Source organism: Apostichopus japonicus, chromosome 19, assembly GCF_037975245.1.
Source record: "Apostichopus japonicus isolate 1M-3 chromosome 19, ASM3797524v1, whole genome shotgun sequence".
In the NCBI taxonomy this organism is placed as follows: Eukaryota; Metazoa; Echinodermata; class Holothuroidea; order Aspidochirotida; family Stichopodidae; genus Apostichopus; species Apostichopus japonicus.
This window is the reverse complement of record NC_092579.1, coordinates 3,725,158-3,747,508: the sequence shown is the minus strand read 5'-3', so window position 1 is coordinate 3,747,508 and position 22,351 is coordinate 3,725,158. Positions and strand designations below refer to the sequence as shown.

The 22,351-nt window shown below is 37.2% G+C and overlaps 1 protein-coding gene across 2 annotated transcripts in view; it reads right to left on the bottom strand.

Annotated features, from left to right (window-relative positions):
- Positions 1-22,351, bottom strand: part of LOC139959679 (phospholipid-transporting ATPase ABCA3-like) — a 37,805-nt gene that overhangs the window by 10,436 nt on the left and 5,018 nt on the right. The window contains exons 3-15 of one of the 2 annotated variants that reach the window (XM_071957473.1): positions 21,300-21,587; positions 18,531-18,775; positions 15,489-15,726; positions 11,402-11,575; positions 10,306-10,487; positions 9,317-9,472; positions 8,525-8,800; positions 7,259-7,414; positions 4,462-4,672; positions 3,445-3,694; positions 2,438-2,577; positions 1,746-1,996; positions 250-1,225 (exon numbers count right to left, since the gene is read on the bottom strand). In XM_071957473.1, the coding sequence (XP_071813574.1) occupies positions 250-1,225; positions 1,746-1,996; positions 2,438-2,577; positions 3,445-3,694; positions 4,462-4,672; positions 7,259-7,414; positions 8,525-8,800; positions 9,317-9,472; positions 10,306-10,487; positions 11,402-11,575; positions 15,489-15,726; positions 18,531-18,775; positions 21,300-21,587 (3,543 nt within the window). Of the gene's footprint in view, positions 1-249; positions 1,226-1,745; positions 1,997-2,437; positions 2,578-3,444; positions 3,695-4,461; positions 4,673-7,258; positions 7,415-8,524; positions 8,801-9,316; positions 9,473-10,305; positions 10,488-11,401; positions 11,576-15,488; positions 15,727-18,530; positions 18,776-21,231; positions 21,588-22,351 lie in introns of those variants that run through there. The other variant, XM_071957474.1, reaches the window with a different exon arrangement.

Sequence of the window (22,351 nt, the reverse complement as noted above, 5' to 3'; positions counted from 1 at the left end):
ATCTCTAGAGTAAGGTAAATATGTCACCAAAGCAGAACTAGTATTGTTCGATACAGGTGACAAACGCCTACAGTGGAATTACGACATTTTCCTTACTGGTTTCGAACCTCTGGACATACAATCAGTGTCCATAGCCTAGTGGTTAGGGTGGCCCGGGTTCGAATCCCAGTGGAGGCTGGAAGATTTTTCACCGTTCTGGATTTTCAACTCACTACGATTTCAATTATATATATGAGTGATGATTATTACCTTCGTTTTCTTCACAGAATTTTTTGGCAAGAGGTGATGAGTCACACACTGAAAGTATCTGAAAGTTGTTGTAGAAATCTGCCATCGCCTTTCCCAACAAATACGACGGCGAGAATACAAACACCCAGTCTAAGATGTGGCCAACGTTCACCAAGTTCAACTCGGGAACAAGTAGGACTTCCACCGCCAGGAAGGTGGTGGACCCAAACACGACATTGAACATTGTCATCGTGACGAACCCGGTCGACGGAACCGTGAAGAGAAAAGACGCCAGGTACATGAGAGGAATGATCGCCCATCCGTGGAGGAACAGCAGCAGGAAGATGTAGAGGAATCTGCCGTCGTCAGAAAACGCTTCCACATTGAAAGCTGCGAACAGGGCGCAGGATAACACGCAGGGTATGGTGTAGTTCAAGAGATCCCAGGTGTAAGCCGACAACCAGAAGTTGGAGGACCTGACGCCACTGATAAACTGAAGGTGCTTCGATTTGGTAGTGTTCTCCTTAATGAGGAAGACGACGAAACTAGCAGCTAAGAAAGACATCCCGAAGAGCATATTGTACGCTATTGCAAATCCCGTTTGCACTCCCTTGTTGACCTGATCGCTCGCCTGTTCCTTGACAGTCCGGGGCAGAGGATGGTTGATTGTGTGCACTGAAAACTTGTCGTTTGAATAATATTTCAGAAAAGCGTTGTCAACGGCACTGAGGGACATGGGGGCTGAATGATACGGCTGGTTGTTGAAGTGGGCGACGCTCATAATTTTGTCCGCTTCGCCCGTCGCGAGATTGAAAGTGGATGCCATTAGGTTATCAAAGTTGAAAGACACTGTGGTATTTTCATTTCTGTCCAGCAAGAAATCGGCCATAGATAAATCTGGGTATGACGTGTTCACAAATTCAGTGCCGGTCCGAGTCCCATTAAACTGTGATGCATAAACTTCTCCCAAACCGATCGCAGTGGACGAATTCGTCACCTGAAAATGGATAACGATCGGGTTGCAAATAACGATGGAATAGAATTAAGTGTGTCACCAATAGATTTCTAGGAAATATCCTCTTTCATGTTTATCTCTCCCAACTTAGCTTACAATTCTCCAGTCAGTCTTCTTTTTCGGCTTTGCTTACAAATCTCAAGAAATCTTTTGAAAAAAAACCAGCTGGTAAAATTACTGCAATATCATAAAACTATCAAACAGTGAAGTGAACCTCCTAATTTCTGATAATAACTTCACAAATTCAAATGCTTGTCGAGTTCAATAAAAGAAGTGAAAGGATTAATATTTTTCTTCATTTCGTTATGAACAATATACAAGAAATTGACCACATTTTGTAGAGAAACCGTGATGAAAAAGTAGGTCCTTTTGTTTTACAATTCTGAAAGCTCCTTAAGATCACCACAGGGCTTGAAAATTTTTTGCCAAAGAACTAAAAAATCGCTATTGGTGTTTCTCAATGATCAGATTGCGTGGACGTATTATAATCTATTGACTTTACCTGGTATGGAATGTAAGTGTCCCCATAGACTGAGATATTCATGCTTAAAGGCGGAGAGTTCGACACGGCCGGAAACATTATAGCGGCTAGAAGGGACACCAGAGTGCACTGTATAGGAATCAACAATTGGAATATCATCAACAACCAATTACGCAAACTGTGGAGGAAGCGCTTGATGAAGAGGGCGCGAAACTGCTGGCAGTACAGCATTAACCCAGTATTCCTGATTGGGTTTTCCTCATAGAGATGATCTGGGAAGGAAAGAAAGGGGGGAAAAAAAGGTTTCATCATCAATGAATCAAATATTGAATGTATGGAACAGTTCCAAAAAAAAAACAATGGTCTTATGAAATGATTATGGTATGATTAATTATGCAGAAAGTTCATATAAATTATAAATTCATAGGGATAAAGAAAAACTAACAACAAAAACAAAAAGGTCCTGCTAGGATCGAAACTTCAGGCCAACTTACTTTTACACAACAAAAGCTTGTTTCGGGGAGGATATAAGTGACCATATTTAACACATCAGTAAATGTTGGAAAGTAAAGGTTTCGACATTTACAAATAAGCAGTTTTTCCTCAGTCTCTGTTATACTCTTATAGAAAGAACTAGTTGTGTGCAGCAACAGGCTGTAATATACTCAGCTGTCTCATGTGTATTCTCTAGCTCTCTCTAACAGTTTTCTTACTCGTTTGTTCTTCTAGGTCTTCCTCCTGATACGACATACTTCCATTGGCTGCAGACTGTCTATTCTCAATCGCCTGATTCTCCGTGGACGAACCATATCCGTCAGGTAACGCTTTGGTGTCACGATTACCGTCACCCACTCTGAAGAGAAAAGTCCAAAGTATACACGGGAGAGTTAAATCACATCAATAAAACAAACTACTGAGGGTTGAGCAAATCGCTTCCCGAATTCATATCAGTTCTGCGGAAGCGGGTACGTCATAGAAAGGCACATCGCTGAGGTTGTGAAATGCAGACTAATGCAAAACAAACATAGAACAATCTTCATAAGCAAGATGATTTGTGACCAGAAATTTGGTATGAACAAACTTTAAAGCTGGAAAGAGTTCAGAGATTGTGCAGTGCAAAGATACGAATGGTTCTCGAGAGTCATCAAAACCATAGCGGGAAACAAAGACAGAGAGAGAGAGAGAAATATCCGAGAGCGAAACAAATCTTGACCACTTGCAAGCGACCTATGATTATCTTTAAACCAATGGTTACTACTGCTGTGTGACCATTTGTCATGTAACCAAGGGTTACTACAATGTGGTTAATACTGCCATATAACCAATGGTCATGTAACCGGTGGTTACAACCACTGTGATGCTTGCGACTAGTTTACTTCGAAGTACGTAAGGCGAACGTTGCTGCTATTCACTGGTTTTTGCTTGATACATAAAGGGAATAAGCAAAATACCTTTGACTGTAACTTTGAAATTGAATAAAAACATGTTCAAAGGTATTGTTCAAAGAAACCTGCAGGCTTATGATGGGGTACAGCACTACCTAACAGGGAAAATATACGGATGTATATACAAATATTAACAACACATTTGTCGACATAAGGGAAAGGATTGGTAAAAAAGGGCGATATATTGATTATTACAAATTAAACCAACAATATCTACTGGGGGGTACAGTCACTGAAAATGTTGAAGATGCACATGAATTATATTTGTAACTTACTTGATAAATACTTCCTCCATGGTGGTCACAGATGCACCGTAACTGTCGATACCCAGCTCAATCTTCTTCTTCTCCATCTCATCAAAGAGAGCCTCAAATTTACCGACCTCCTCTTGAGGCAGGATGAAAGAAAGTTCCGCTCCTACATTATTCTCGAGAACCGAGCTTGGCACGTGTCTCTTCACAAGTGAAGCAACTTCTGCAACGGGGCAGTCGGGCGCTTTGGCTATGCTCATATGATAGCCGACACCTACAAGGAATAAAAAACAAAAGCAACCACATGCTGAGCGGTTAGGGTAGGCTAGGATAAGGGTAGGCTAGGCTAGGTGCTCATATGATAGCTGACACCTACAAGGCAAAAAATAACAAAAGCACAACCACATGCTGAGTGAGACTAGGGTAAAATAGTGCTGGTGTGTTTCATATGCCTAAATAGGAAACCTTGTCCAATTCCCACTCATTTCTTTCCGGTAAATGATCCACTTAATTTTCCACAATTCTACTCATTCCCATCAAGTTTTTCAAGCCCCAACTTCACTTTTGCCAGCAACTAACTAGTTTTATAGCAGTGCTTATTAATAGTCTGTCTCTCTGGCAGAGTTTGCTGTATTTGTTAACGGCTAAATCCAGACTGGAATAGAATTTAGCGATTATATATCTAATATATTTGAGAGGTTTAGTAATATGCTAGCCACTTGCTAAACTTATGAAAATCTAGACCTGTGTGAACTTTGATTTATTCTTGTTTCCTCCTTTTCATTATGGGAGCCTGAAGGCTGCCTAAAAGACTTCCTATCACAACTATGTTATATTACATTTTTTTTCATTAATGAAGTGTATGATTATAAGTTATACTGTTGTGGAAAAACAAATCAATTAATTTTTTTTTTTTTAAATTAAATGAAATTTCAACAACTTTTGGGGGCTTCTGACAAGTAGTCCACATGCTAATTGATATGCTGGGTGAAAGAAGAACAGGCTAAGAATTCAACTAAGTGCAATGCTTGATCATTTTACCATATTTCCTCTTTAAGAAGAGGGAAGAGCCGACACACTGCAGTTGTCCATCTGCCATGATGGCTATCCGGTCTCCAAGGAGATCTGCCTCGTCCATGTAATGCGTCGTGAGGAGGATGGTGCGTCCCTTTCTGTGTTTCTGTAATATATCCCAAGTGAACCTCCTAGCCGAGGGGTCCATACCAGAGGTTGGCTCATCTAACATGATAATCTATTCACAAAAATAAATACATTAATACATAAATAAATAAATAAATACATCAAAAATAAATACATAAATACATCAAAAATAAATACATAAATACATCAATAAAAAGATAAAAAAACACATTCTCCTTCACAGGCTCTCTAGTGGATAAGCAGTAAGCTAACAATTTTATTTTATTTTGAATAAAAAAAAATACATAAATACTTGTATGTTTCTGAGTAATACTTGATACTCAAAAATACTTTTTTGTCTCCACTCAAGTTAGACATATGCTAATGAGGTAAAAGTTTAATTTACAAACAAAAATTTGAAACACTCTCATAACAATTCAACGATTGCTATTTCTTTAATTAATAAGTTTGTACCTATCCATCTATCGATTGATTAGTCTGTGACAAAGAATCAATGTTCATATGAATTAGTCATCTACAAATTTTTCAAAATCCAGTATTCTAGACTAAAATAACTTAAGCAGCATAGGAAAAAAAAAATTAAATTTGATGCTGCTCTTATGACTCTTATGCAACAATCTTCCTCTTTCCATTAAACAGACACGACAAAAACAATTAAAAAAAGATTACAACAGTCCTGTTATTAATAACAAAGAGAAACTAAAAGGTAAAGACTTTTAAATATGAATGTTTTTAATTGGCTGCTCCACTACTGAAACAAACTCTACTATATTCAATTCAGTAAATGGCTTCCAGGGATATAAAATATATTTCAAGGACATCGTTCTAAACCGAAAGGGAAAGTAACTTAACAAATGCCTAGACATGTAACATGAAATCCTGACATAACTTCGGGAAGACTACACAGTTGTAGCAAGGTACATTGTGTCATGTTTGTCAGATCTGATCCACTCTTTACTTCATCAGGATTAAACAAGGAAATAAGGACAGAAATAGCTGACAAATTGTGTCGATAGAGGCGGTGAGGAAAATCACAGGTATTACAGTAGAGGATTGTCTCCCCAATGAAGCAAATTTCTGTGTTTAGTTTTCAAGAGCAAAACAATCAATGATGACTGCATGAGTTGAACCAAGTAGTAGTAGTAGTCAATAATAATACTAAAATATAGTATCAAAAGTATCAATAGTATCAAAGTATTGTATCAATAATATCAAAAAGTAGTAGTAGTAGTCAATAGTACTACTAAAATATAGTATCAAAAGTATCAATAGTATCAAAGTATAGTATCAATAGTATCAAATAGTGGTAGTAGTAGTCAATAGTAATACTAAAATATAGTATCAAAGTATCAATAGTATCAAAGTATAGTATCAATAGTATCAAATAGTGGTAGTAGTAGTCAATAGTAATACTAAAATATAGTATCAATAGTATCAAAGTATAGTATCAATAATATCAAAAAGTAGTAGTAGTCAATAGTAATACTAAAATATAGTATCAAAAGTATCAATATTATCAAAGTATAGTATCAATAGTATCAAAAAGTGGTAGTAGTAGTCAATAGTAATACGAAAATATAGTATCAAAGTATCAATAGTATCAAAGTATAGTATCAATCATATCAAAAAGTAGTAGTAGTCAATAGTAATACTAAAATATAGTATCAAAAGTATCAAAGTATAGTATCAATAGTATCAAAAAGTAGTAGTGGTAGTAGTCAATAGTAATACTAAAATATAGTATCAAAAGTATCAATAGTATCAAAGTATAGTATCAATGGTATCAACAGTATCAAATAGTAGTAGTAGTAGTCAACTGTAATACTAAAATAAACTATCAAAAGTATCAAAAGTAGTATACCAAAACTAGTATAGTAATACTAAAAGCTCCAAGACTTAGCAAGGTTTATTTCAAATTGAACACACTTTTACCTTACACTGCTGATTACACTTGCCACAAGTCAATTCCTAATCAAACGGGGACACAAACCCAAACATCACCTTTAGCTTATAAAACAGGTTTTTTTTGTGAAGAATATCTCGCCCAAACGGCTAACAAAAAAACTTGTTCCGTAGGGAGATTAGTATGAATCACGTCTGTGAGCTGCCATTTTGTAAATCTGTGATGTCATAGTGCCACTATAGGATTGAAAACCTTGTAGTTTCTTTTTTTTTTTCTTTTGAAATTTTTTGATATTTAATACCATCATTAGGTCACTGTAAACAGCTTCAGTGTTTCATATTCAGCATTGGCAAAACCCATCACTATTACAGCAACAACGAAAAAGCTGATTGTAATTAATAAATAAAAAATGAAAACCATCAGACATTGAAGCACATGTGGCTAGATGGTGTCATGTTTTGGACTTGATCAAGTCTTCAGCCCTGTGTGTGAAGTTAAATTAAGTCTGTCATACCTCCCATAAATGAAAATAACATTTTCCTAAAATGTTTGTCCAAGTTGTCCATGGCAGGTATCTCTATCAAAGATATCAATAATGGTGGTTGGGTTTGCGTCTCCTTGAATTTTAGTTAGGTAAAATAAACCAGGCTGATTCTTGAGTTTAAATCAAAGATACATTGTTGTTCTGATGGAGAGCAGAAAGGTCACATCGACACATCAAACATACTTAGTAAGCTAAGCTTCTAGAGTTTGCTTCTTTTGGAGAATGGTTACCTTCGAATCTGCGATGAGGGCGATTCCCACAGACAATTTTCTCTTCATCCCGCCAGACAGGGCCTTGATAGGAACGTGCCGTTTGTCCTCCAGCTGAAGTGATTTGATGTAAAAGTCTATCTCCAGCGCGACTTTATCACTTGGGTAACCTTTAAGCTGAACGTAAAGGAACGTAAAGGATAGGTCAGTATGTTTTATTGAATAATTAATATTACCTCAATAATGACATCAACTTTTAGATTTTAATACTGCAAAGTTTGTGAGTTCTTGTCACTCTAAGCAATGTGATTATTACACATCATTGGATATCAGTCAACCTTACTAAGCAATCTACCTTATGACCAATTGGTTGTTTTAATTAAATAAGACTTATAATTTACTGTTTGATCTGATAGAAAACTCTATGTCCTGCAAACTTAATTTAACCTTTAAAAACATCATTTAAAAAAAAAAAAGGTTCCCGTTATACATTTATTATTATTTTTTCTAGGTACTCAGTAGTTCCTTCAATGGTTGAGTTTGATAAATCTATGTTATGGCCAAAATAAACACAAATTGCAGTTTGAAGTAATCCTTCAAGATGGTAGAAACCAGATGTATGAAATATTCCCATAAACTGAAACAAACAACTCCAGAAAGAGAATGTTGACTTTCTAATGGTACATCTGACAACTTACTTCAATCAGAACGCCAAGTAGCTTAGTGTTCCCTAACCACATTATCTTAGATGAGAAACATTCAACAGTCACACAAGATTTTAATGTGCTGACCATTAACTCACTTCCAGTAATCTGTGAGGTCCTTGAATTAATGTGGATTTTGATATCAACTATCAAACTTCATTCATGCTTTACTCTAGTCGTTTGTGTTTCAAGGTTTTCTGATTTTTGTATTCTTGTTTATATCAAATGAACTCTGACCCTCACAGAACAACAAAGGGATCCTTGTTCTAGTTAATAATTATGAAGTAAATTTAAGTTTTACATTTCCAGTTACTGGGTTAACAAGGTTTCCACAGTTTCAACTCTGTGGACCTCACATGACCTTTAATATACATACCAAGAGTGAAATCAGTTGATCAATGATGCACTTTTGAGTTATCGTGTTTACAAGCCAAGTGTGACATACATCCACACACACACACATAGGTGCGATCACCATCGCATAGACCCTTTTCGTATGCACATTCCCTGCTTAGTAAGGGTCTACTTGTGTGCCAAACCCTACTTCTCTCTCTTATCTTGTACAACTACAAGAATACTATACCTTGGCAAAGAAGTATAAATGTTCTTCCACTGTAAGATTGTCGTAGAGTACATCATGTTGTGGACATAAACCAAGCTGAGTGTGAACGCCATCAATGTCGGTACGAATATCGTGGCCATTCACAATAGCTGTTCCTTTGCTAGGTGGGAAAAGTCCTGTTAACATAGAGAGAGTGGTCGTCTTTCCTGCTCCGTTGTGACCCAGCAAAGCTGTGATCTGCCCCTCATACATGTTCAAACACATGTTGTTAACAGCAACGTTATTTCCTTTGTAAACCTTTTAAATGGGAAAAAAAAGAAAAAGAAAGAATGTTTCTAAAATGTTTCAGTACTACAAATTTATATTCAATGATTTCACTTTACAATAACAGAAAAGATTTATAAAGAAAATGTCCAGACAGAATATAACAAGCTGTTAAAGTTTTGAGTAAAACTTGCCAATTTTGGGAGAAAAATGAAGCCATAAATGCAGGAAAGCTAAGAATTTACATTGTTTCGAAATAAATTCTGTGAGATTTACATCTGTAGAAATGTTTAACACTAGCCTATCACAATATATCAATACAATATATACAGCCTAACCCATTTAAAAAGTCATTCCATTCTTGGCAACAACAACTTATTGCACAAAGTAATGACTGTCCAAAATGAGAATGCATGCATCCATGGCAATGGAATAGCATAATTTAAACCATCTAACACAGACATTATGAAATTGTAAACTGATAATTTTCAAAAACTTTTATTCAGAGTCCTTCTGCTGTGCATTTCAACTCTTTAGATACATTCTCACCTTTCTCAAGTTTTGTATCCTAATCCCAGCATGCATCCCGACAGGCTCATTCTCCATGAAATCAGAGCTGTCGCTGTCACATGGACGTAAGAGCGGAGATGCTTCTGTTTCTTCGTCATTCTCGTCCTCCATGATATGACCACACCAATAGGATTTCTGATGAAGGAAACCATTATGCACGGGAAAAAAAATCATTAAAAATGCTGAAATCTGTTTCTTGAGCTAGTAATAAACTTTAGTCACTTGTCAAAAGTGAAATCATTTCCTCTAATTTCATTAGTACCCCCCCCCCTCGGTAGAGCTAAAGTAATGTTCATCGCATCTCAGCACTTTGCGGAAATACATTTTATTAAGGTTGACGGTCAAATGCCCCATCCCTGTCATAAATCTACCATAAACAAGCCATTAGTCTAAAATTTAAATTGTTCAGGGCCTTTTGACAAATTCAAGTTAAGAGCTCAGAAACATGAAATCTGGCTACACTCATGGAGGTGCCGGTCATTTATAGCATCTACCACGCAAGACTGTCTTGTCCATAAACCTATTGCACAAAGCAGGATTTAACAGCTACAGTGTGTGTTACACCACAAACAGTATCAAATGCTTTTCTCAGTTAAAATCATTTCTCCAATCGGACACACCTCCCCCGCCCCCCCCCCCTTCTAACAATGTCACTGAAATGACCTCACTGGGCAACAAAATGTGATTAACTTACTACAACTCTGATTTTAAGTTCTTCAATCTACTCCTATGTTAATTAAACTTGTCCTTTTCTCCACCGGTTTACCACCCTTCCCTTAATTTCCCAAGTTTGGAAACAAAATGACAGAAAATGGCAAAACGGCCCAAAACAGGGGAACCTTCCCATTATTAGATAAGTAGAATAAACATCCTTGAATCAAAGAAAAACAAGGAAAATTGTTTATATATCTTTTGTTGTGCAGAGAGAGTCAGGTAAACAGACCCCCAAAATAAAACAAGGAACTTACCGAGAGTGGGAAATACCAAGGTCTCGGAATTCCAAACTCCCCTGGAAAGACAGCTTCAATATACCAAGTAAGAGTTAGGTAAAAAATAGTATCAATGAAGAGCATGATGTATATGTCCAACATACTCAAATTATCGTCATCAGACACGGGCTGGTAAAAGTTATCAAAGGTAATGCCAGCAGCTGTTGGGAAAGAAAATGTTCACGCTGTTGCAAAGTTTCAAACAATGAAGCAGGAATTATCCTAGTTTGAATTCCAAATCCTTTGACGGTGAACGATGTGTTACTTTGCTGTGGTTGCCTCCTGGGTAGGAGGATAGATGGGGGTGGGGGAAGGGGTGGGTAGGATAAATGAGAATCAGATGGGACTGTTTCCAAATGAAACAATTTTGGAAAATTTTCAAATGTGTCGCTCTTCATAGTATCTTTATTACCTATGTCATGCCTAAACTTTCAAGGGAGCTTTGTGAATGAACTGTACAAACAATTAAATGGCGCAGTACAAGACCAGTAAAATTATCAGTTTCATTTTAACAGAAAGGGAGTATTGTTATCACAATTTGCAGTTTTTGTTCAAAGTTAGTAATGACCGAATTGCGAAACGTAGAGTAAGTACGGTAATGTAATAGTTTCACTGATATTTGGGCTCATAAATGTGTTTTTTATACCTTCTTTTTCTTCTTCGTTCTAACTTGATACTGACTGTTCTTGTCCATGCCATAATTGTGGAATACATATTGCTGAGTTAAAACTGAAACACCCTCTAACAGGACAAATCATATTTCTAATTAGCCAACGTCTATTTCCTTATGAAATAAATGCATTTATATTTGCCACGCGTTTCATGTATAAGGGCCAGGTTAACCCATCAAGGGACAGACATATTGATAATAGTGATATTCATATTCCAGTAATCACTAATACCGTGCATATTAAATACAAAAACTTCTTTCTGATCGGCTTGATACTATGAACCAAAGACAAAAGAAAAAGCCCCTGGGCTCCCAGATGTGGTATTCTCGTGATGATCAAAAAGATCAACCAAACAACTGGGAGGGGGGAGGGGGGAGGAAGTCTTGTTGCCTTTTCTTTCTTACCGGTTCCTTCGTACATACTGATGAGGTACGACCCAAATGCCATTGCGTCATTCGAGAGCAAACACGTCACCATCTTGACACCCCTCGAGAGACTGGAATATCGAGGGGAGAGGAAGAAGAACGGTGAGTATGTGAGAAACCAAATCACGCCAGAGCCAGCAGTGGATGAATTAGCTGAATTGTAGAGAAAGTGAGAAAGAAGGAAAAAGGTATGAAATAATGACAAAGGAGATTAAACCTGGGAATATATCAAACAGGGAGGGTCATTCTTCATCAAAAATATAACAGAAATCACCATCATTGTCATCACTGACAAAATCATAACACCTTTTAAAATTACATAATATTTGAACAATTGGAAAGGGATTCATATAGAATTTGAAACAATAATGGCCAGTAATCATCTCTAACCCACCAACTCAACCAAATCAAACCCATCCATCCTCCACTGTTCTCCAATATTGATGGCTTACACTGTTTGCTACTGTTTAACTGTTTGCTACTTTTCATACAAGACTAAAAGAAAACTCCGATATTATATAGATTAAGGAGGATTGTAATAGCAGAGAATGATACAACTAGTGAAGTAGTTAAGAGAGTACATAAGCTAGAACATTTTACAACTCATCATGTGACAACATTAATATTTAATTTAGCAAAAAAGTTACAATGTTTCGTGTTCTGAAGGAGTTAAATCTTCTCCCTTTCGCCCTTCATCCCACCCTCCTTGACATGGATACTTTCAAGTTAATCATAATCGCTCATTTATGATGATATCGCTGAAACAAGTACATTGCACTCATGGAAAGTGGAGATAAATTGTGCATAACAATATTCACTTTCATTAAGTCACAAACATACTGTGGTTTGATGCAGTTTATACGACCTTTAAATGTTTTCTGGCATTAGAGCATCGTAATGCATTCAATGAAGAGCTTTTGAAGACAACTTTATCTGTTATGAGGCAAGTCATTGTATACTCAAGAACGTTTACCATACATGAACGAACCTGTCCATCAATTTGAACCCACACATCTTTAAAGGTATTGAACTATATATTATATGAGCCAAGGTTAAAAACAACTAGGACTGATATTAAAACAATCACAGGTAAAACATTTCCATGTTCACGCACTGTGTTATCGGGTGTCAAAAATTTCATGCAAGACTGACTGTTTACCAAAATCATTGCCAAACATGCTGCTTGGCAACAATAATTGTCTTCAGCAGTGATGTATGTGATGACAAGAGGTAAATTTCAATAAATTAATAAGGTAAATGAATCAGATTGAACATATTAAGACACTTACATATTTAAGGATTAAAAGATGTAAAATTACATAAGGATTACTACAACCCTATTGATATCAGAGATTTTAATGATATTTTTTATAGCTTCATCCTTACCCTTTCTCCTAAGACTGGACAATAACTTGTTTAAAGTTGAGTAAAAACTTCAGAAGGATTCATCGACTGTTCTCGGGAACAATGGCATATATTTCAAAACTTACTGGTTTCGATATTTACTAGTGACAAACTTACCTGTCTCCTCACTAGGGCTGTGTCATTCCGGTTAATTCACTAACCGGTTAACCGTTTCTATTAACCGAACGGTTAACGTTTAAACGTAACCCGTGTTGTTGCCTCAAAATAAAAGCCGAAAATCAGAGTTATATAGCTCAGATTATAATTCCGAAAGAGCGCCACCACTTTGATGCGGAAGTACATTCTCAAAACAGCGCTGCAAGTATCGTTTTTTCGTAACGCGTATACATGTCAAGAATTTGGTTGTATTTGCTTAGTTTTGACGATCGTTACATTGAAAAAGACGAATCGCACGTTTTCATGAAGTTTTTAACAGATTTTTTTTTCTCTTTTCAGTTCATCGGTAACTGTTACAGAGATTTTTGAAGCAAATATTTCTTCGTTAATTGCGTAGCCCCTACTGTAATAGTGCAGGCATTGTATGGCAGTTATAAGCCTTATATTACTAGGCCTACTTAATATTGGCATTGTGTATTGAAGTTCGCGATCATATGGAGTGTAAGACTACAAGGTTGTTCACCAGCTAGGCCAAGGTTAGGAAAGTAGGTTGTTAGGAAGCGATTACTACAGAAGTGTACGGTAGTAGGGCTAGGCCTACGCAATTACAAGTACAACAATGGGTCACAAATATATTGAATTCGTGCATTGTGGCAGGGTAGGCAGAGGGTAGGGGGGCAGTGTGGAAAACATTGTTAAATTTCCCGCGACCACCCTGTCGATTTCCCGTCGGAGTTCGCGCAGCGAACACAATTAGCACGCGTAGCATAATGGTGTGGGGTAGTCCCCCGGTGGGGTCATGTGGTGGAACCCTTTGTGGGGGTCCAGGGGTTAACGCCCCGGAAAATTTGGCGTGTCTGACGATAAAATATTCGCAGCTGTGGATGCAAAATACTGACAACTTTTTTAATTTAAATTGTCACGAAACTGATGAAAATTTTGAAATGACAAGTTAGAGTAGCCATATTTTTTTATGAAATGAAAGATCTATCTGTCTTACAATCTTTAAAAAGTTTAACTTAAAATACATGCGATATTATGAAACAAACAACGTTCGGCAAAGCCCCGTTTCTAGACTGCCTAACAATGAATAGCTTGCACTATACTACAACTACGGAAGGCTACATTTTCCAACTACCTTGCCAAACAACTGTGAGCTCATCCCCTTTCTAACACCTGTTGTTAACATTTTTTGGCATGTTGCCAAGGAACGTTTCATGGTCTAGAATTAATAAGGTCAGTCAGTAAAGGTTCGGTAAAGTTATGCGAATTATTATCTTAGACGTTTAAGAAAAGTAGGTAATATATGATCCCTGTAACAGAACAAAACAATATATTCCCCATGATACATATTACATGAAAGTAAGCCTTGTAATCACATGTTTAAGGCCACTTGGCATGATTAACTAAATGCTTAATATTGTTTCCATGTTCTTGTAGAAAACGTTAACTTCGCAATATACAATTAGTTGTGTTTTGTAGTTACGTGAGATCCGTAACCGACGAGGTGGTTAGGCTATTTGCTATACACTTAACTATGGTAGGATATTATTTTCTCCGTAATTTTGGAAATTCTAGAAAATACTTTCTTCGCCGCTGAACACCAGATGTGTTCTTACGTTTTATTCATAATTGGGTGTACTAGAGCATTGTTTACATGACATTAGTTGCATTTAGCACGATATGCCTGTTTCGCGTGAATTTTTCGAAAGTTTTTTGCTTGATTTTTCGTAAAATTTGAAAGGTGTACCAACTTACTTTTCATACACAATTGGTTATTTCTCTACTGATCTTCAGAGTTTATTTAACAGCCAAGTGTATAGGTTGTGCATTTTTAGTATAAACTTATCGCGAATGCAAGAAAACGATGCGGGGATTTCCAGCAGACAAATGTTTTCTTTGTGGGATTACTGAGTCAGTTGAATGGAATCCCGCACCTTAGAGGGAACACTGAACTGAAATTACATCATAATAAAGGAAACGTTTACTGCTTAAATACACTATAAATTTGAAAGGATTAGATGCAGACTCACAACGTTGTCGAACGGGGTAACAATAGGCGCTTCACGGGTCACATACCGCTTGGTAATCCCTTCAATCGTATACACCGCCGATCTTACAAATCTTTTGTATGGATGCGTGATAAAGTTTGCGATTGTTACGTGATTTTGGGCAAGCAAATGTTGCGGTCTATTTCGGGAATAAAGTGATGTGAAGACGCGCGTTGCGACTGCGTAATTGGCATTACAAAAACGGTTAAACTTATACGATGTACGGCGGACGTTTATCCGGCCGTTCGGTCGGTTAACCGGTTAACCGTTTAACCGTTACAGCCCTACTCCTCACAACCTAAGCTCATTCTACCATTAAAAGTGTCGTCGCACGGATTTCTTGTGGAAAAATTCCCTTGGATTTCGTCGTGGTTATACCAAGTAAATACCAACAACGATTCTGAGCTCTTTCCTGTAAACTAATTATTGAAACACTTTTTATAAATTCTCAATATTCACAACAATAGCTAAAACTTGACCGAAATTATAAATACCTTTTTTGAAGAAGGTTGAGAGCAAGAAAGCAAGAGAAATTGAGGCCATGGCATAAAGTTCCAGATAGATGAAGATTAGGACGGGGTCGCTGTTTTTGAGGACCGCTCCTTGGTCACCCAAGGAGATGGAGAAGAGGACAGTCATCACCAAGACGGATAAGGTCAGCTGTAACCAATAACGGAAGAACCATGCCGTCCAATGAAGCCAGTTATGTAGTCCCATCATCTTCATCGATTCCTAAAGACGACAAAAAAATAAATTAAAAAAATAAAACTGTTAGCAAACTGCTTATCCACTAGAGAGCCTGTGTAGGAGAATGTGTACAAGTAAGTTGGCCTGATGTTTCGATCCTAGCAGGATCTTCTTCAAAGGCTAAATGACAAGTAATAGTAACAGAAGGGACAAAAACATGCACAGAACACAGACAGGTTAATGAGCATGGTGAACACAAAGAGATAGATGTAAGGGGATTAGTAGACAAGGGATGGAGAGAAGAATAAAAGAAACCAACAGGGGAAGAGGAGAAAAAAAAACAAGGCAGAGTTCCCAGTGAAGGATCTGACTAGAATGTGAAATTTTCTATGTGAGTCAATAAACAAACTCCAAACCGATTTTATGTGACATGAACTGCGGATACAATGTGATGCTGCCCTATTTTACAACACGAATCGAAGGATTCAGTGACTCGGTTCATGCACTATTTGCTTCACCAAAACATTTGAGAACATCTACATGGCAAAGGACTCCGTACTTTTTATCACCTCAAATTTCAATTTATCTCTCACTATCCAACAGGTGTTTAAGTCACATTTTGATTGGTACTGATTGCAAATGGACTAAACTTACATGTCATGTAAATCTATTTTTTACTAAAAGATCTCATTATATACTTGAAGGCATATCTCTTTACTCTTATAAGCTGGCCATAGCTATTGCATCTCATTGCAAAGGGGTGAAAGCTGAAGGACGGAACCACTTCTATATGGGGTAGGTCACACTTTCAAGGTAAACACAAACTAATGTGAAGAGCCAAATAGCCTTTCTGAAGCCAGGTAGGGCCCTGGGAAAATTACAGGTAGGGCCCTGGGTACCATTATTGCACCTAAGTTTATTATGAAATGAGAACATACAATTCTTTATCGCATATTTTGCCAGGATGGCTAATTGACCCTTGGCATAAGGACTGTGGTCCTCTCTGACCACCACACCCATCTCCCATCAAGCTTAGCTAACAAAGCCTGAAGTTAAAGGAGGAAAGCTTAAATTATGTTTGTCCTATCTCCTATAACCACATCAGGGCAGTTTCTTAAAGTTCTTCATTCTTACCAGCAAATTTTCTAAACTAAATGGCTGCTATCATATGATAGGGAGGTACTGCAGTTTGTATCATACGTTATTACACATCATCTTGTTAATTACTGTACACCAATGGATGGCTATTTTGTCATCAAGATGTGTTTATTTGTTCAGTGAATCAGATAAGTGATAAATATTAATTCTCTAATTGGTATTAGTCTTAGGAAGTGCAAAGGTGATTACTGGCCTTGCTTGCATAATTACAAATATTATTTGTTATGCAATGGTATAATTTTTTTCACTGAAGTATCGAGAAACTTTACACGTAGTTTACAAACACAATTTGAAGTTTTAAAAAAGAAAACAGCAAAAGTCTTAATCAAATGAACCCAAGTGATTTACCTTTTGTACAGAATGGACAATTTTTCATAATTGCCTCTTAATACAGCAGCCCTTGCAATATACATAGGATACTATGACACAAGTATAACAGCTGTAATGAAATGCAGATTAATGCCCGGCCCCTTACAATAGTACAATATTTTTCGGTTCTTTTATCTTGTTTTTCTCATCTTCTTTGCTTTTCTCGATGTCTTTTTTTCCCCTTCTGAATTTAATTTAAGTGTTTCATTGTTTTTATATACACTTGGTCACTAGTTGAGATAACAGCCCTGCTGTTTATCTAGTGTCCTTCATACGTTAACCTTGCTACTGTTATGTTACATTGTATTCATCTTGAACATGAGGAATAAATTTGAAATTGAAAATTGAAATTGAAGTATGGGCTATATGTAGACAAGTCATACCTTAAACTAAAGTGAAACTCTATAAACCCATAAAAGTTAAAAAAAAAAACTTCCAAAGAAGGTTAGGTTTAATTTTAATTTCAATTGATGTCACCCTGTGTATAATCTGCACAATGCTTAAAAGAAAGTCAAAATATAAACTCTTTCGAAAATTACCGCAGATGTCTGCACACAGCTTCCTTGATTACATTTTCACCGCAGGTTGCTGCACAACAAAATCAGGCACATTTTGAGGCAAGTTAACGAGTTGCAAGGCTAACAAGTTAATTGCTAACTTAAATCTTAGATGTTGAGTTGAAGTTAACGAGTTGCAAGGCTACAGAGTTGATTGCTAACTTAAATCTTAGATGTTGAGTTGAAGTTAACGAGTTGCAAGGCCAAAGAGTTAATTGCTAACTTAAATCTTAGATGTTGAGTCGAAGTTAACGAGTTGCAAGGCTACAGAGTTGATTGCTAACTGAAATCTTAGATGTTGAGTTAAAGTTAACGAGTTGCAAGGCTACAGAGTTGATTGCTAACTTAAATCTTAGATGTTGAGTTGAAGTTAACGAGTTGCAAGGCCAAAGAGTTAATTGCTAACTTAAATCTTAGATGATGAGTTGAAGTTATCGAGTTGCAAGGCTACAGAGTTGATTGCTAACTGAAATCCTAGATAATGAGGAAGGAAAGAGTAATGGACTCATGGTACTGTTTGTGTATCTAGTAGAACTTGAAAGGAATTTTGGTTCTTGTTTTTAGATTGCATTTTTATTGAGTTTGAAAGAAATTGAATTTGATTTTTCAGTCCAATCAAGTACTACAAGTTTTGACTTGAATCAATAAACTGTCTCAATGGCCACAAAAAGATATATATCACTTAAATGTGGGAAGCTTAAAATATGCTTAGAAAATGTTAGAAATTATATTACCGGAGATATCTTTCATCACAAAGGACTTTACCTTTAGTCTTTTCTCTTTCTCATAGACCAGACTCCTTGCGATGTTGAGGATTGGATACACCAATGATAGGAGTATTATGAGAGGTAACTGGGTCTGTATGGCTATGAGGAAGAGGTCATCGTTGTACGGGGGGTACGGGTATCTCTGCATCTCCACTTCAAATCCATCGGTAGAGATGTCGTTACACTGCATGATAGCTTTATCTAAGGCATGTTGCAATGGTAAGAAGCCTTCTTCCATGTAATCTACAAGAGCATACAAAGCAAAAAAATCATGATATGATTATCCCCTGGATAAGGGATATATGTCAGAGATCATCTGAATCGATAGTAACCGCTAGTAACCGCTAGATAAATGGTAGACCTTTCACAGTATCCTCTGGATGCTGGGAAAGGGATATATGTCAGAGATCATCTGAATCGATAGTAACCGCTAGATAAATGGTAGACCTTTCACAGTATCCTCTGGATGCTGGGAAAGGGATATATGTCAGAGATCGTCTGAAACGATAGTAACCGCTAGATAAATGGTAAACCTTTCACGGTATCCTCTGGATGCTGGGGAAGGGATATATGTCAGATATCATCTGAAACGATAGTAACTGCTAGATAAATGGTAGACCTTTCACGGTATCCTCTGGATGCTGGAAAAGGGATATATGTCAGAGATCATCTGAAACGATAGTAACCGCTAGATTAATGGTCAACATTTCATGGTAGCCTCTGGATGCTAGGAAAGGGATATATATCAGAGATCACCTGAAATGATAGTTACCGCTAGATAAATGGTCAACCTTTCACGGTATCCTCTGGATGCTGGGAAAGGGATATATCAGAGATCATCTGAAATGATAGTAACCGCTAGATTAATGGTCAACATTTCATGGTATCCTCTGGATGCTGGGAAAGGGATATATCAGAGATCATCTGAAATGATAGTAACCGCTAGATAAATGGTCAACCTTTCACGGTATCCTCAGGATGCTGGGAAAGGGATATAACAGAGATCATCTGAAATGATAGTAACCGCTAGATTAATGGTCAACATTTCATGGTATTCTCTGGATGCTGGGATAGGGATATACAGTATATCAGAGATCACCTGAAATGATAGTTACCGCTAGATAAATGGTCAACCTTTCACGGTATCCTCTGGATGCTGGGAAAGGGATATATCAGAGATCATCTGAAATGATAGTAACCGCTAGATTAATGGTCAACATTTCATGGTATCCTCTGGATGCTGGGAAAGGGATATATATCAGAGATCATCTGAAATGATAGTTACCGCTAGATAAATGGTCAACCTTTCACGGTATCCCCTTGATGCTGTGAAAGGGATGTATCAGAGATCATCTGAAATGACAGTTACTGCTAGATAAATGGTCAACCTTTCATGGTATCCTCTGGATGCTGGGAAAAGGATATATATCAGAGATCACCTGAAATGATAGTTACCGCTAGATAAATGGTCAACCTTTCACGGTATCCTCTGGATGCTGGGAAAGGGATATATCAGAGATCATCTGAAATGATAGTAACCACTAGATTAATGGTCAACATTTCATGGTATCCTCTGGATGCTGGGATAGGGATATATGTCAGAGATCATCTGAAATGATAGTTACCGCTAGATAAATGGTCAACCTTTCACGGTATCCTCTGGGATATATCAGAGATCATCTGAAATGATAGTAACCGCTAGATTAATGGTCAACATTTCATGGTATCCTCTGGATGCTGGGAAAGGGATATATATCAGAGATCATCTGAAATGATAGTAATCGCTAGATATATATGGTCAAACTTAAACAGTATCCCCGGAATGCTGTGAAAGGGATGTATCAGAGATCATCTAAACTGAACGTAACCGCTAGATAAATGGTCAACTTTTAATGTTCAGTATCCCCTGGATGTGTGAAAGGGCACATCATCATATAAGATGATATCTCACCCATGGATAACTTTCATCAAATTTAACAGATCAGTCACTGGATGCTGTGAAGGGTCATATATGACAGTGAGGTAAGAAATACATCCCACACCCAATAGGGTTGTACATTGTACAAACTAACAGGTGAACAGTGTCAAGGTCAACAACTAACAGGCGAACAGTGTCAAGGTAAATGTCAGCTAAACAGTGTCAAGGTGACATGTTGGGTTTGGTGTTGAAAACAGCAGCTACTGCACTGTAAAGCCATCAACCAGTTACAGTGAGGTAATGGTTGAGTCAACAGCACACAATGAAACAGGACTTTCTTTAGAGAAATGTGCATCAGTGTACTGTGCACATTTTTAACTGCCAATTTAAGTAACCATGCAATACTTACTGGCCAACACATCTTCACTAATACTGTTTTACCCAGCACAAGTGTACTGTACATGTAAAGGGCCTGTTAGTTCATTACTGCAGTAAATTTTATGATACATTTTAGAGCATGGATACAGGAGTGAAACCCACTGAATTAGCAGTTTCAATGGGTTCCTCATCTTTATTTGCAGACACAGTAGCTTTGTTCTGTCATCAGCAACGATACAAGAAAAAAGAGCAAAAAATATATATATATTTTTTTGGGTACATTCCTACATAGAAACATTGCTTCACACTTCACGCTAATGAACCAAGAAATAAACTCAGTGTTCCTCCCCAGGGTTGGGTGACGTAGCGGGGAATACTGATTAATAACGGAGAGCATACTAACTTGGTGTTCCTCCCCAGGGTTGAGTGACGCAGCAGGGGAAACAGATTAATAACGGAGAGCATACTAACTTGGTGTTCCTCCCCAGGGTTGAGTGACGTAGCGGGGAATACTGATTAATAATGGAGAATACAGCCGATCTGTGCTCCATTCACTCTGTAGCTGACTGAACTGGCTCTCTGTGTAGAAAGTGTTCCTGGGACTGGAGCTTAATCGAATGCTATAAGTGTAGTTCTTTGGGTTATAATCTGGAGCAGACGTATTCCTATGAAACGCTATCCCTCCCAGGAATGTAGTATTGGACACCAGCTGTTCTCCGAGAAACGATGTCATTTCTTCTTCCGTGTCAAATCCCTGAGCTGTTGTTAAGAAGATAAAATGGAAGAATTACCGGTAGTCGTTTCCAAAAAATTTCTGCACGTCCCTTAACTTGTCAGAGTGGCTGTTCACCTAGGTTATGGAAAATTTTAGTTTGAGACAAAAAAATCCTACAATGATACAGTCAATTATTTACTTGTACAACTTTAGATTTAAGTAACAACATCCAACAACTTGAAAATTTCCATTTCCTCTAAATTAAATGAGAAGAGAAAAACTTAGTCACAACTGAACAGAACCATTAACTATGTAGTTAAATTGACTTTCTTTCCTGAAAATACCTAACAGCTCTGTAACATCTTCGGCATTTCATTCTGAGTTATACTAAGCAGATAAATTGGTAAAATTCTCACAAATCAGTGACCTTAATAATGTAAATAAAGATGCTTGTGGGAGAACGAACATCCACAAAATTAATGTAACAACTCTTCATTATTGATGATTGAAATAACCTTTAACATTACAGCCATAAACAAGCTCTGTGCAATTTGCTTTTCAAACCTTAAAACATCTTAAAAACAAGTTAGTATGAGCGTGCTGAGCTACTGTTTACAACAGTACTGTATATAACCCATACTGCAGTAAAAAGGGTATTCTGGTGACAGACAATGTGAAACTTCTATTGAAGAGAAAATTATTCCACACTGCTAGTTGAAAACCCCATCTCAATATCATGCCCCTTACTTGAGATATATATTTGATTGAATGTGACCATTTTTTGACTGGCTAAACCCTCAACTACTCC